The sequence below is a fragment of the Ambystoma mexicanum genome, chromosome 14, assembly GCF_040938575.1.
Source record: "Ambystoma mexicanum isolate Mex_15411 chromosome 14, UKY_AmexF1_1, whole genome shotgun sequence".
Taxonomy (NCBI): Eukaryota; Metazoa; Chordata; class Amphibia; order Caudata; family Ambystomatidae; genus Ambystoma; species Ambystoma mexicanum.
This window is the reverse complement of record NC_090940.1, coordinates 591,345,737-591,362,139: the sequence shown is the minus strand read 5'-3', so window position 1 is coordinate 591,362,139 and position 16,403 is coordinate 591,345,737. Positions and strand designations below refer to the sequence as shown.

General features: G+C 46.8%; 1 protein-coding gene across 3 annotated transcripts in view; it reads left to right on the top strand.

Moving 5' to 3' along the window:
* Positions 1–16,403, top strand: part of GALC (galactosylceramidase) — a 271,332-nt gene that overhangs the window by 127,534 nt on the left and 127,395 nt on the right. For all 3 annotated transcript variants that reach the window (XM_069637935.1, XM_069637936.1, XM_069637938.1), the window contains exon 9: positions 13,336–13,460. In XM_069637935.1, the coding sequence (XP_069494036.1) occupies positions 13,336–13,460 (125 nt within the window). The remainder of the gene's footprint in view (positions 1–13,335; positions 13,461–16,403) is intronic.

Sequence of the window (16,403 nt, the reverse complement as noted above, 5' to 3'; positions counted from 1 at the left end):
GGAGGCATCAAGAGTGTGTCCGGCTAAGTGTGTCGGACCAGAAGGGGGAATGGAAAATGGAGAGGGAGAGCGAGGTGCAGAGGTCACGGAAGAGAGTGGATGCCATGCTTGAGAAGTCCAGGTGAATGTGGAAATCGCCCACAAGAAGCAGTTTAGACGTGGCTGTGAGGAGAGAGGAGGAGACGTTCAGAGAGGAACAGGGCAGTAGAGCCAGGTGGCCTATAGATAGTGGCAATGGTCAGAGAAGAGGTGGGAGAGATGACTAGCTTGCAGAACAGGCTCTCAAAGGAAGAGTAGAGCTGAGTGTGTATGAGGGAGGAAGGGACCCACTCGGGGAAAATCACAGCAACCCCACCGCCAGCATGGTTGGGGTGAGGCTTGAAGATGATCTTATAGCCATCAGGGAGGAGTGAAAAGCAGTGACTGACATGGCATTGAACCACATCTTGGTAAGAGCAAGGATATCTAGGTCAATTTCTTCAAGAAGGAGGCATATGTTGGCAGAGGTTTTAAAAAAAAAAAAATGTTAACATCTGTTTGTTCTGCTTTTTTATATTCATATAAGTCATACTACGGTACAGTGTTGACATTCACACCTCTTTTCAACAACCAAGGGAAGAAATCGGACATCCAAAATGACTACATATCCAGCATGCCAGGCCTTCAGTCCCTCCGAACCATATTGCTATTACTAATTCTGCCCCCTTTACTTCCCTCACCCTAAGTACCCCCTACTAAACATTTCTGCCCCATCTCTGCCACTCGAGGAGGTTTCAAGTCTATCGAGGAGTGTAGTTCATTCAATAGCTGACTCCAATCTACCACCACCCCATCCTCCAACTCCAGATCCGGTTCCCTTGCAGAATGTCCATCTCTGCCATTGTCCACCTACGGATATCATCCATCCATTGCATCAAGGACAAGCCCTGAGGGTTCTTCCAGGCAATGGCCACCCTTCTTTTTGCCAATATCATACATTGAGCCAGCCGTCTCCTTAATTTGTGCCGCTTCCCTCCCGGTATCAGCCCCCACAGGCAAACTCTTGGGCTACATTCAAAACTGGAGTTAAGCAGTCCATTTATCTTGGAGATCACAGCCCACCAATAGTGTTCAATCACTGAGCATCCCCAAAGCATGTGCCAGATCCCTCCGGTTCCGACCCACACTTCAGACAATTACTACTCAGGGTATCATTTATTGTGTCCAATTTAGTTGAGGTCACATCACACCCTGTGTAAGACATTAAACGGAATAAGTTGAAATCTGGCATTTCTTGATACTTTCCTGACCTGTTTCCACATCGTACCACAGACTGCCTCTGAAATCTGGTCCCCCTCATCCCTTTCCCACTTGGTCTTAACCGCCAACTCCCCTAGGGAAAACAGCCCCTGTATTGTCTGATAAAGTCGAGAAATCCTAGCCCTTCCTTCCTCCTGTGCGAGCAACACCTGCATCAGTGGATTTGTGGTGGGCTCCTGCGGGGTACCCACCCAGATGGCGGGCAGTCGTCTAGTCACTAACCCGCAGTTAAGGAACTGCCCTCTGGAAACTCTATCGTATCCTCCAATCCTCAAACAGCATCAGCTACCCCCCCTCAAACAAATCACCCACTGATCGACATCCTTTATCCATCAGGTTCGAGAACCCCGTTTGCAGTATAGCCGACCAGAGTTCCCAGTCCGCGCCTCATGGAAGGTCTGCACTGTATAGCCCTGGCTTCCGTAGTATCCCCAAAAACTTCTTGCAGATCTTCCATACCACCTGCAATACATTAGTGGTCCCCTTACCCTCCAACCAGGCCCCACAATAGCTCCACTCCTGTCCGATAGGCTGGGAGGTCCCCCAATAAACCTGGCAACAGTTCCCCTTTGTGTCCGCCAATGCTAGCACCGTGAGCAGTTGTGCTGCTATGAAGTACCATTCATAGTTCGGTAAGTTAAGGACGCTTCTAGGCATGTGCGTCGCAAGGTTGCCAGCGAGACCCTTCTCATCCCTGTATTCGACAATAATTACCCAACCTGTTCATCCAGCATTCTGAAAAAAGGCTTCTTGATGCCATAGGGTATATTGGGAAAATAGTAGAGAAGCCGTGGGAGAATGACCATTTTACACAGCGGTACCCTCCCCATCAACGATATCAGTAACTTCTTCCAGAATTGGTCCAATCTCCTATTCTCGACAGTGCTCTACCCGTGTTATACACAAACTTATCATTTATACTATGAAGGATTTGGATGCCTAGGTATTTAAATGGCTCCTCCTCCCACCTGATACCCCAGTCTGAGAGTGCAGTGGGATCCTGGCTGCAAAGGCCCCACTGTGGGAACATCAACTACTTTTCCTTATAAATCCGGAAACCAGATAACCTCCAAAAATTACTCCATACCTCCAGCAATACCACATGTTTTCCAACGGGTTACTCACATATAACAACAAGTCATCGACGTATAGGGAAACAATGTGTCTTACTCCACCCGCTAATATACCTCCCTACCCCATCTCTTTTCTGAGATATCGTGCCAGTGGTTCGAGTACCAGTGAAAATAATATTGGGGAGAACGGACACCCATGTTGTGTCCCCCTACCCAATGTCAACTGCAGTGAAACCCAATCGTTCGTCTTTACCCTTGTCATTGGTTTATTATATAGAAGTCACAGCCATCGGCAGATGTTGTCCCCAAATCCAAAAGCCCCCAGCACCCTAAACGGGCATTCCCATTCCACTGAGTCAAAGGCCTTCATAGCATAAAAGGAGGCCAATGCCATGCCCTCCTTATAATCTTTAGCCTGGTCCATCACATGATGTACGCAGCAGAAGTTCTTCATGGTGCTACGTCACCCTATACATTTGCACTGGTCTAAATGTACCAACAGCAGAGCCACCCTGGACAGCCTGGTAGCCAAAACCTTACCCAGAATCTTCACATCAACATTCAATAGTTAAATTGGGTGGCAGGATGCACAGTCTAACGGTCCTTGGGTTCCTTCAGCAAAACAGTTATCACCGCCTCCCTCATGGAATCCGGGAGAGGTCCTGTCTCCAAGGCTTCCTCGTAGACTTTAAGTCGGGAAACCAGGAGATCTTTGTATCGAAAATAAGTCTACCGGAAAGCCATCACTCCATGGGGCTCGATCTTTACTCCTAGATCGCAACGCCCCGCTTATCTCGGATTCCTCTATGGACTCCTCATGTATCCCTAAGTTCCCCCGCCAAGACTGGCAGTTGCACCAAGTCCAAAAGTTTCTCTGCATCCTCAACCGAGTACATGTCTTCACTCGAATATAGGGATTGGTAAAAACTTCGAAAGGTCTCATTGATCCCTTCCTGGTGGTGGCTAATTTCCCAGATTCCCTCCTGACTTGTGCTATAATGTGCCAAGGTTGTTCAGTATTAGGTAGGCAAGTTGAAGTTGTAACATATTTATTTGTACATTACAAGTAGTTGTGTTCTTAAGCATCAATATATATGCAGCAGCCCACACTACCACTTCATCTCTCCAACCACCCCTCCTTCATCAATCCACATTCTGTCTCTTGGGCTCTGCTGCAGAACCCATTCTAGAACTGGTGTCAGACTGGCTGACCATTCTATGTATAAAGCAGACATATGCGTAAGTTGCAACATCTGTAAACATGTGTATGTATATATATTTCTGATGCTTGTGAATCTGCTTGTGAATCTGCTGTGCATATAGTCCGACATCTAGTGGAAATTGGAAAGTATGACCTCTTTCTTTCGAAGATCGAAAGGGGATGTTGACATAGGCGTGACTGTAACACTATCCCTAATGTGACATGTAGTATACCCAAAATCCCTCACGCATCGAGGTCCCTCGGTTTGTTTTTTTCCACCAACCTAGTTGGTCGCCTATGCAGAGCTCACAAGAGTTTTATATTGCTAAGTTGCCCCCACGACCTACAGTCCTGTAGTCTCCCGACCCAAGCCTGTGAAACCTCCATAAAAGAAATCTCAAGACCGGGAACTGCAGCTGATGTGTGCTGTAACAGATGTCAACGGTGCGCAGAATCCACCCGCACTGATAACAGAGGCAGGGAGGTGCGCTTACTACCGTGGTACCGTTCTTGACTCCAGAGACAAGAAACAAAAAGGAGGTCCGCACAGCCGGTGAGTCGGAGGAAGAACCGATAGTAAACCGGACGGTGTTGAGTGAAGGTTGCAAACGGCAACTTGTTATGCACAAACAACTTGTGTGATAGTCAACTTTTAAATCCCTGGGAAACACCTGCTGCAGAGTGGTCCGGTGCCATGTGGGCATCCATTTGTAAGTCTCTGGCTGGTCCCATTTTCTTGTGAACATTATTGTAACAAGAGGCCGTAGGAAAGGCCAGCACAAAGAGTTAAGGTGGTCATACAAGGGTTGAGTCAAAATCCCTTGTACAATTGAAAGTCCTTAACCCATTACCAAAGTTTGACGTTGTGAAACAGGCGCGTGTGCCCGGCTGAGAGAAATGCTGTACGAACGAAAAATGTGGAAAGCCTGATTGGTGGTTTAAGACAAAGTCTATTATTACAAATAAGTGAATTGTGTGAAACTGGCAAATGTGAACCCAACTGAGGGAAGCCAAGGTTACAAAAGGATCAGAGCCTGGTTGATGGGGATCCATCAACCAGGATCCCCATCAACCAGGGGATCCATCAATCATCAAGAAATCACCCGACGGGAAGATTACTGAAAGGAACTTTTTGTTTGTTGTTTATAGTACATCAGGCCCTTTGAGGCAAGGGACTTTTTTTGCGTAAAAGAGACTTGGCCACAGAAGGCTCTTATATTTTGGCAACCTAACTGTAAACACTTGCTGGAGAAGCCCAGGAGTGTACTGTGCTCAAGGGTCCTGCCTTGTCCTGTACTAAAAACGTGGGGAAGGGATACCCCAGTTATACTATCCTGACTTATTTTGTGAACGCTTCTTTCTTTTCTGATGAACATTATCCCACACCATTTTGTAACTTGGCGGTAAGGAATGGCAATAGTTTTGTTTTTTAGTATAGGCCCTTTTGACCAGATGCCACTAGGACTGCCTTATTACTATTTGATGGTCGTAGCTTGCACCCATTTTAGATTTAGGTTTAGATTAGTTGTTTTTTTGCCCATTTATACAGTTTAATAAACACTCTTGAACTGTGATCACGTGTCTGTCTTTACTGGTGCCACCATGAGTACCTTACAGTATCTTATTCACCTGAATAGGGACCCCCGCCGCCTGCCAGATCAGAGCCCCCCCCTGGCGTACTTTGAGTAGGGCATTCCCACCACTGTACCTCCCCACCACCTCTTGAGCAGTTCCAAATCCTTCCTTATCATGTGAGTTTCTTGTAACTGGGCCAGGTGCACCCCATGTCGCTTCAGGAATCCCCCTACTCGCTGGCATTTCAATTTCTTAGCCAGCCCTCAAACATTCCAGGTCCCAATTTTCAAACCATCACCTCCCATGGTGGATGTAGTAATCGACTTCCTCCTTTGTGCATCCATGGTTCCTGATGAATCCTCTCAGTCTGCTTTGCTTTGTCAACCCAGCTACAGACTTCAACCAACAGGGCAATCATGCCCTAACCGTATATTCAAGTACCCCCAAATTAACTTCCCCAACTCCCCCAAAACCCTTCCACCTCTATCCCCCTTTTGCCCCCTCCGCTGCCAATTTTCTCCATAGCCTTGTTTCCCCATCCCCCTCCCGTTACCAACCTCCATCTCCTCCCAGTTCGGATACCCCCTCATCCCATAAACCTCCCCCATCCCAAATCCCCCAGCTCCTCCGGTCCCCTACTGACTCCAATCAACTGGGACCAACCCCAACCCTGCCTCGCTCACTCCTTCCCCTCGCCCACCCTCCAACCAAATCCCTCCACTCCCCCTATTTTTAACCCCCTCAGTCATTCTCTCTGCACTCCTCTCCCCCTCTGCAGATGAGCGACCACAAGTATTTGGGGGGGTCTCCCTTTTGCCCCGGACAACTAGTTCCTGTCTTTACTACCTAGCCCGCCTTCTATTCTCCCTCAGCCAATTCGACTGCAGCTTAAATCATCACCCTTTCCGTTCCTTTACAGTTCCTGCCCCTCAAGGGGCTCAGACGGCCAAACGATGCACTCCTTCTCCTCCCGCAGCTCACGGAGTTGAGTACTGTGGTTCTGAATCCATCCCGTTCCAAACGTCCTGCGACGATGTGAAAAACCAGGATTTACCCTCCGCTATTTCTTTCAGTTTAGCCGGAAAAACATCATGTACTTGAAATGAAGTTCACAGAGCTGTCGTCTCACCCGTCAAGAAGTGCAGCTTTGAGTTCCCCCATCTCGTAGCAGCCAACCCAGCGAGATTCCTCTAAGATAGCATCTCTGTCCCGAAAATTCAGTATCTTGGCTCCTATCACCCCTGGTGGACCCCGTGGTGGCAGGGCCCTGCCTGGGACTCTGTGCGCTCTTTCGACTGTAAAAAGGTTTGAAAGTGCTTTTAAACCTAGTGTCTTCTCGATGAGATTCTCCAAAAAAAGCTCCACACTGATACCCTCCTCCTTCTCTGGTATCCCTATCAGCTGGATAGTACAGCACCGGGAGCGACCGTCTGCATCTTCCGCTGTTGTTTCCAGTATTCTCGTTGCTCCCACTAGACCGGCTATTTGTTGGTTAAGACCTTGCAGGTCATCTTCTACATTGCCTACTCTTTGCTCCACTTCCGTGAACCTCTCACACATTTTCCGTAAGTCTGCTCTCACCAGGGACACGTGCACCCCACTTCCTTGATGTTCCCTTGCAGGGAGGTCCTTGTGGCCTGAAAGGCTTCCGTTAAGGCTTTCAGCGTCACTCCCCCGGACCCTCCAGCAGTCGCCCCTTCAGGCATCGGCTCCCCCCTCATATCTCTGTTGCCTGCCTTTGACATCAGCGTATTTGTCCATCTTCTGTTGGTCCATCACCAGGTCCCGGGCTTCTCTTCGCTGCCTCTGGCTTCCGCTCAGTCTCCCTTTGGCACCTTTCCCTCAGTTCTCCACGCAACCACTAGTGGACCCCTTCCTTGCAGGTCCCACTCTTCCCAGGAGGGGCCCAAAGTCAGTTAACTGTTCCCAGTGCTCCCTGACTGTTGTGTTACATGATATCACGGAAGGGGTCCCACCTTGTCATACCGTAATGCCTCACCAGTCCCAGAGAACTTCTGCTCGCCTTCACAATCTCTCAACATTCTTTTCCAGCCCTGCAGCTGTAAGGGTTCAGATAGGATACCACAGTGCCAGTTATCGTGTTTTGTACTGCGAGGAGGCACACTCGCATAGTATCCAGCTGCTCCAGAGTTCTCCCCTTCAAATCTTGACACTCCTCGCCTCCCCCAAGTCTGTGAAAGTTCGGGCGGCACAGATGGGGCATTGTCCTGTGGCACCCCGGCACTCCATGGGCAGCTCCTCACTTCCGTAGTGCTCACTGTCCACTCCACTTGTGCCCTTATCCGAGCTGCTTCACAAGGGGCTCCTCACTTGGACTCCCCCACACTCACACAGAGTAGCCTACTTTGCTGTCGCTCCATTAATTTTCTCTTCTGTCCAATTATTTGCATGTGTATTACGCCGCACAATATCCTGCAAGCGTCTCCCACACATATATTGTCCTGTTATGCCTGGTGGCACCAGCCCATTCTCCCGGAGCCTCCAACTCCTCCAGAGCTCCGTGCCTCCCAGCCAGTTCCTCACTGCTTCTTCCGACACCAGGATCCCTCGCTTCTGCGCCGCCTTCCTGCGGCCCATCACCTTCTCCGCTCACATGGACCTGCTCCTGGAGGTCAGCTGCACTCCCTGCTCCTGCACTAATATGCAGCTGCTCCTGCTGCGTCTGTCACTGGGACCTCCCCCACCACACCGTTCATTTCATTTGCGACGGTGTTTTTGAACTCATACAATCTCTGCCAATTGGGCAAATTGTGCCCCTTCAGTTCACTGGAGTGGGGCACTGCCATAATTGAGTGTTTTTATTAAAAAAGACAGGATTCCTTCAGGATTTCAACAGGTGGCCCTGGAGCATCAGAGCTACGTGTTCATGCTCCAGCAGCTGGCCATGCCCCCTGTTAGCAGATTGTTTGTCGGAACAAGCATTAACCGTGGCTAGATGCAGGAGGTCTCCACCTTTTTGAAGGTTTTCCAAGGAGGGGTACAGGAGTGTGGTGCCCCAGTCGAAAGGGTGGCAGACTAAGAGGGGAAGGAGTAGCAGGTGTGGGAAGGAAGTTATTGAGGGATGGCGGGCGCTGGTGAAAGAGGAGGGGGTTGGGTTGAGGACCCAGAACCAAGATGGTGCCAGTGTGATAGACATTAATGATACACCTGCATGATGAGAAGCCCGCCAAGAGGACTTCCCATTTGGTGCCACCGTTAATCGGAGAAGATGTGAGGACAGGAGAGAGTAGAGATGAGATGAGGAGTCCATAGATGTGGAAAGGGGACAGAAAAGAGGTTATCGCTGAAGACTTGTCTGGAGGTTGCACTGACGTAGGTGACTGCAATAGGTAGGCCAGGGTTAGTGGTCAGGATGTCTTTTTTTTTTTAAGGTTTTTTCTTTGAGACTTTGTGAGAGGTGGGTTAGGCGATTGTGTAGCAGTTACTGAAGATAGCGGGGATGGCCAGTGCCATAGGAGCAGCAGAGGATAGTTTGAAGAAAGAGGAGTTCTGCACAGCAAAGTCCGAGCACAAACTCACCAGGCGACCTAGTAGCCAATGCAAACAAGAGCGCAGATGCACTGGGAATACTTTAGTGCTACAGATGGGTGCAAGGATGTTAAAACACCACAGCAGACTTCGATTTTTTTCAAAAAAAGGTACACAGAGTGTGTTGATAGAGGAATAAGTGAGATTAAGCAAGGTAAGAAAGGCAAAGGAGGAAGTGACAAAGTTCAGCCACTGCACACAGGTTTTTTGCAGGTTGCTAGGGTTGCAGAGGTCCAAAGTTCAGTGGGCAACAGGCTGTATACCTGGTTGTTTTTTCTAGGTGAAGCAGCAGGGCAGCATCGAAGGTGGAGCACTTCCCAAGCTGTCTTCTCCATCGGACAGGCACAGACAGGGGCCTTTGGAAGGGGGCCGGCGTTCGCCTGTCGACTCCGTGATTGGCCCCGATTTGTGGGGCACAGCGAATCACAAGGCCCTCAGATAGTATACACACAAAGCACTCCGGTGCTCATGTGAGGGGCTGCCATTTTGGAATGGTCGCAGAATGGGCTTACAATACATCACGAGGGCCCAGAATGTAAATGCTGGCACTCAAAAAGCAATGGCCCCAATGAAAAGGATTCTTCTGGATTTATAATCATTAGTGCCCAAATTCTGCTGTGTGTGCAAACAGGACAGCACTCGGCCCAAGTGGACTTACCTGCAAATGCCAGACGGTGAATATTCTTCCAATATGCCTCGTGGTGAATGGAAGACTGAGGCGAGACACTTCCCATTGCAGCCTCTGATGTCGGGAGGAAGTCCTTACCAAGAGATGGAAAGCAGCTACAAACACCATTCGGTGTAAAGGAATGGCTATCCCTCCATAGACTAGTGACCCTTGAGACTGTGTGCTGGCAATGCATCAGAAGCTGACCAAATCACATGACAGGCCTTCATGTCAGAGTTGGGTGGGAAAAGGGTCTTTATGGCCCTTTCCTTCGGTTTCTAAATTGACGACAAGCAGTTTTGTGTGGTCCACTTCTTCAACGATCTGCATATTGTACTGGAAGTTAACACTCCCATTACTATTTAGAGCAATCCTTGTGGACATGCTGATTGTGGTTTGTGTTGGGTAAGATTTTGACATCTATGATAAATCTTCCTGACCTGTGTCAACCCCAGAACTTTTTGCTTTGACTATGTGTTATTTTACCTCGTCCTTAGATGATGAGGAATCTTTTTCCCCCTCTCACCTAGTCTTTTACTCTTTTTATGGGTGACCTTTTTATCGCTCTCCATAGTGTATGCTAAAGTTTCCTACAACATTTGGGCTTAGGCTGGGTTGCCCCTTTGGGCTCCACTGTTAATTTCTCTTTGATATACTTGGGTGAACTAAAGTTCCCAAGTAGTAAAGGGGGATTTCCATCCCTCTTTACATTTTATATAGTGAGCCAGCACACCCCACCTTATATGGAGTGCTGGGGGATACAATGTATACCCCTTCTTACTTTCCTGATAACATTTTGTTACAATTGCGAGTTTTACATGAATGGTTGGTGGCAGTGGTTTAACCTATATGATTTTTAGTGTTTACTCGCAGGCAGTTAATTCAGCCTCAGTAATGCACAGAAGGGCCACCGTTTTTCTAAAATGCTTAGCTCCTTCTTTTTTCGACATTTTTTGTGAGCTTGGTGTTTCTGGGGTTTTCCCCCTGCAGTTCTAGGTAGGAATGAGCTTAGTGGCTGTTTTGTCTTTGGCGGGAATCCTGTGGATTCCTCACCCAGACTCCAGTGTCAGGAACGGCAGGAAGCCCAGGAGGAGCCAAAAGCTTGGCAACCTTTTGCCTTCCACCTTGCCTGAAAGGGAACTTCTCCCAGTGGAGGCTGGCTCTCCTGATTGGGAAGCCAGACCACACCTTGTTGTAAAATCCAGGGGGAGAATGCCGAAGTTGTGCTGTAGTTCCTGATAAGTACTCCGAACCTGGAAGTTGCAAACAAGTCAACCACTGGAGCTGAAACCAGTGGAAGATGAAGAAACAATGGCCATAGCGATTTCCAGCGACCTGAGAGCCTGCTGTGTAATCAGAGCCTGCTGTAGCCCTTCCTTCCAATCGATGTGGGGATCCCGAAACGGACGACCCACAACCTGGTGAGATCCACTAGACTTAAGAAGACTTGTATTTTGAGCCATCCTACGTCATGCTGCAACCTTGCGAGGCTGCAATACCCTGGGACTTCAAGCCATTGTGTGGTGCACGTTCTTTCGAAATTCCGAATCGAGCTGAAACTTTGGTGGCATCCAGCTGGAACTCCAGGGACACGATTTGAGTCCAGAAAGTCCCCTCACCAGAGTGCTAGATCTTCCAAGTGATGAGAATCCGACTAGTTGAATTCAGTCATCTTCTGGCTCCTGAAAAAGTGTGCCAAAGCTGCATCCAGCAGCAAAGAAACTCTTACCTCGAGGTTACTCCGTTGATCCTTGCTTCAAAATCCCTTCCAGAGTCCTGTCTTCTGTCTTCATGACGAGTCCATCGACTGGGTTTTTGGCTGCAGATCCTGAAGTCTTCCTGCCACAATTCTTCTTCTGGGCTGAGGTACTGTGCTGGCTGGTGGTATTTACCCACTTTAATTCTCTAGTGATTCCTGTGTAGCTTTGGGGTGTTTTCTATGATTGGGAGTCCTCATCCAGTTCACCCAGGCCCACTGCTGGAATCCTCCTAGAGTGTCTTCTCAGAAGTCCCTGCACCCTAACTAACTTTAAAGTGAACTACATACTTGTTTGAATAGTTCTAACAGGAGCTCTGCCTTTTGCCTGCTACAGAACCCGCTCATCCTGTCTACAGCTGGCACTTAGACTACTAGGGACCCTCTTCTGCCTCTGAGAGAACTCGAGCAATAGACCAGAGAAGGACTGGATAAGAAAAGGGTTCTGCCTTGAAAAGAGAACAAGTGTTGAAAAGTGTACTTGTGAAAAAGTTAGTTGGTAACTGTAACTCTGAGAGTGGACAGTTACACAAGTTCTTACTTACCTTCACTAACTATTTCTTTCAGAGAATAGGTGTAAAAGTTCCCCAACTGGGTCTTGCTTCCCCTAGCTTGCTGTACAGCCTGTTTAGAATAAGTCTGCTTTAGGTTTTACCTACCTAGAATAACATTGAGTCATTCATAAAGTGTAACATGGTTTTGCTTAGTTTGTTACAGCATTGACCTTGGAATCCATAACTGATTCAGATGCTGTCTCTGTCCACTCAAAATTGTTGACAGTATTCCTGCCAGTTGGCATCCATGAGATCTAAAATGTTGAATGGAAGTGAGAACGTAACAAAGATTGATGATTGTGGCCCATTGAATTACATCTGATTGAATATTCCTTTTATAAATTAACTCCTATTGTTTTACGGGCTGAAACAAACCCACCCTCTTGGAGCCAAGCACCTAATCTACAGAGCAGGATTAATCTGTAGAAATCGAGAAGAGGCATGTGGCTACTCTTGCTGTCCGTCTGCTTTCTGCACATGGCCACTGCACTCCAAAAGGTTGTGGGTTCTGTGCGGGACATTCTACCACACTTACCCTCCTCTTACAGAAAAATCGAACACTAAAGGGAGCTGGATGAACTTGGGTCGACTAATTGGCTTATTTCAATAATAGTTTGTATCCCTCGGATTACAAAAACATTAATTTACAAAAAAACGAGCATGAAACCAGCTAATATCAATGATGGTGCCAGTCTCAAACTCCTCATCACTTCTCTATACTGGTCTTACAGACCCCTTGCTTGCGTCCTTATATTACCGCCTATGCCACTAATCTATTTACCTCCTCCTGGCCCCTCAGTGTCCCATCTCATTTCATTCAGTCTTATCATACCCTACACATTTCTTGTAGATCCCCTCTCCCCTATTTCCCAGCTTCACTCCAGTTTTCATTTGCTACTCTTCCCCCCTACAACAAGGCCGGGTGCCACTGAGGAAACTGCTGTTTGAGGGGAGTAGGGTTGTTTTGTGATAGAGGTGCAGTCCGAGATGGAGCCAGGGAGAGACGGACACACGTGGATTGAGAAAGGGAGAGAACTACTAAGGAAAATGAAGGAAGCCGTAGGTTTGTATGACTGAAGAAGGGAGGAATATGGCGCGTGTTGAGGGCTGGCGGGGTGTCCTCCAGTTATCAGATAACGTATTAGTCTAGTCTTCTCATGCAATCTGCTGTCACTGCAGTGGGCGCTGTTCTGCTGCTGGGATCGGCAAGCCTTTGTTCCTCCTTCCTGAGCTCTTACCTAGATTGCAGTAGCACCAGGTTTAAGGAATTGAAGTGGTGCGCTGTCTCATGTCTCCACGCTGAGTACATGATCCAATACATGTTTGCATCAATACGGATATTCATTTTTCATATTTTCTTTATCCTTATCAGGCAGCACAACCTGACAATATTTTGAGATAAAAAGAATTCAGCTGTGTAAAGAAAACTGCAATAACCAATTGGCTTGTACACAGGATGCTATGCTTACATCGTGTTGTTTAGCACCCATCAGTTGACAGTATTTGTTATTGAAGGGATGTGTTGAGGCATGTACACTTAACTACACATTTCCAAATCATTAATAATCTAAATGCTGTCTTTTCACTCTAGGACATACATATTTTCATACTTCATTGTCTCACTATTAATCGTACAACTGTTGAATTAATTTTCTTTTCAGTACTATCTCGTGGAATTTAGTAGCCAGTTACTATGAAGAGTTGCCGTTTGGTCGGGAAGGGCTGATGACTGCGAAAGAACCCTGGAGTGGCCATTACGATGTGTCATCTCCCATCTGGATCACAGGTAGATTCACGTGCTGGAAAGAACACGCATGGCTGTGACCAATCACTTTCTATCCACAGCAGGTTGGTGCTCGGCTTTCCAAAGTGTTAACCTGGATTTTCAGAATCGGCACTAGGTGAAGATTCCGAGAGGCCATCTTATTATAGTGAACAGGGAAAAGAGACGCATTTAAAAAAAAAATACTTTATCATGTCCGTGACTGAGCAGTAAGGCCTAGCATTTGTAAGATGTGGGGGTGGTGTATTGGTTCAATGAGACACACAAACACTGAGCAGTCAAATAATTCAAGTTAGACTGTAAAGTATCAAAATACAATATTTATTATGTCCGATAGTACGTACCTTGGCTTTTCATTGCAAAGAGTGCTATCACTAAATCCACACTGTGCAAAAATACGCATTCACCGTGGGGTGTTCTTGCTAAAAAAACAGCAACACTTTACTCTGAAGAAAATTAAGTATACTTCAAGTAAGAAACACAAGTAAACTGTATGGTATCCAGTGAAGTTACTGAAAATAAAATACTGAATCAAATTTTACTGAAGAAATAATGTAAAATAAATGGGTAAGGGTTTAAAAGGGGTGGGGGGTAGTCAGGTGAGGTTAAACATGTAGGGGAATGGTAGTGTTTGCCCCCCCCCCCAACAGAAAAAGAAAATATCAGTATTACTTCTTTTTTATTTTTTCTTCAGTAAAATTCGATTTGGCAACATTTGATTTGGTAACATCACATGGAACCAAACTGTATGCAAGTATGAAAGATGCAAGTAGTTTTCAAGTAAGAAACACTAGTGCAGGGTTCAAAATTGAGGGAAGCTTGGAGATATTGAGACTCTGCTTTAATCCTAGCTAGTGAAGGTGAGAGGCCCCCGCAGGCCTGCTGGTGAACTGGTGAACTACCAACAGAGTCAATAAAGGTACATCCCAGGAGGGAATAAGACCAAGACCAAGTGAGAGTGGGGTTAAAGGCTTTTTATCTAAAGTTATGGCAAACAGAATCTACTCTGCTCAGGCCGAGAGCGCTCTGCAGGAAACATGTTACAATTCGTTATATACAGAAAAAAACATCATCAGCTGTGGGAAGGCCTAGGGGGCACATGAAGGATTGGGATTGGTTGCTAAGAGGAGGCACCTATGGGTGCTATATGGTCAGTGATGGCTGATTGGTCCACGGGTGCGAGGTGAGTTGACGCCATGATGTAGTACGTGGGGTCAGCAGTTCGGCTGGGCTCATCTGTCCGACATCCGATGAGTTCATACATTACTATCCGGGTATTGTCACGTTTTGCCCTTGTGGCCACACATTCCCATCCATCCATCGATACATTTGATTGATCGCATATGTAAAAATAAAGCATGATTCTCCATTATTGAACATCAATTATATAACTTTAGCAAGGATATCATTTTCATGTCAAAACACATTCGGAGACCGGGTTGGGGGGTATTTGTTCAATTGATAGGGGGAGGCGAGGGTATATGGTTGCTGCGACTAGATTTCAAGACATACATTTCATCTTAGGCGTGTCCTTCCTTGGAGGGGGTCTCACTGATTAGGTGTCCAAACAACATAACTCAACATGAGGCCAGGGTGTTCAGGAATGGGCTTAGATCCTCCTTGTGAGGTTTTTAGTTTCACATCACAAAAATGGCTGGGGTCTTTTATATTTACATATAACAAGTTACTGCTTCCTATGCACCTAGCTGGTTCTTCATTTCAGAGAAATACACTTTTGCATCATTTAAACTTCATATAATTTCAGCTATGTCATAACATAAGCACAGGGGGTGGTGAGAAAGGGATGGCAGACACATAATCAATACGACACGAATAACTAAGTACGTTCAGCAGTTCATATGAATCTGTCTAATGGTATGCATAGTTGTACATTCTACATTATCAACAGTGAGGTAGCATTGTGTGATTTTGCATAGGTCTATGGTTTGTTTACTCGTTACGGGAATACAATTTAGTCGTGCATGTATTTAAATGTTATAAGTCAACACACTCTACTTTCAATATAACATGATAGCATATGAACTTCTAATAACACACGTATGTATTTATACTGTTATACTCATTAATTTGCTTAAGGTATCAGCGGGTTTACATGAATTCAACACACAAAATGAGGGGGCATTCTTTTACACATGTAAGTCGAAAAGAGAAGATACATTCGCCAATTTAAAGGTCTCTCGTGTTGTTGACTCTGCTCTGGGGTACACAGGGATTAGGTTTCTATGGCCCTGGTCTAAGGGGCGCGGGGCAGGTTCTATGGAGACAGATAGCCCAGGCCTTCGCCTTCTCCCCCTGAGCCGCTTCTGAATCAATAGAGGGAGTTTGGACGGCAAGTGATAGTGTGGATTTTGTTGCGTTTCTGCTGCCAGCCTTCTCATGGGAACCAGGCAGCTATGCAGACGGCAGAGAGGAGGTGGCGGGGGGGAGTTGTGCTGGCTGTGCGCTCTCAGAGTGAGAGAGAGTTGCAGGTTGGTGTGAAATCTGAATGTCCTCTTGTCTATTTGCAAGATGGAGTCTGTATAGTACAAAATGGAGTCTTGATTTAACCTTACAATAGCATGCATAAGAATATGGCAGTGATCATAAATGTATTTGCACGAACGAAAGGGGTGATGGTTCCCTGAGATGTTCTCACATGAGTGCCTCAAGTCTGGGGCCCTGGACCCGAAGGAGTCATGACTGGGCCCACCTGGGAAGCATAGGAATAAGGGGGGGGGCTTAAATGTCCCCTCCTTCCACTCACTAGCCCTGCTTATCTTGACACCAACCGCTACAAGGAGCTACATTTGTTCTGTGTCAAGCCAACTGATGCAGAACACACACCTATGTGAATTTAAGTCTTTTGCGACAATCTATAAATAAACATTCAAGCACACCTGCACGACATTGAAATCATAAGCGGTTATGAATAATAGACAAAAGGAT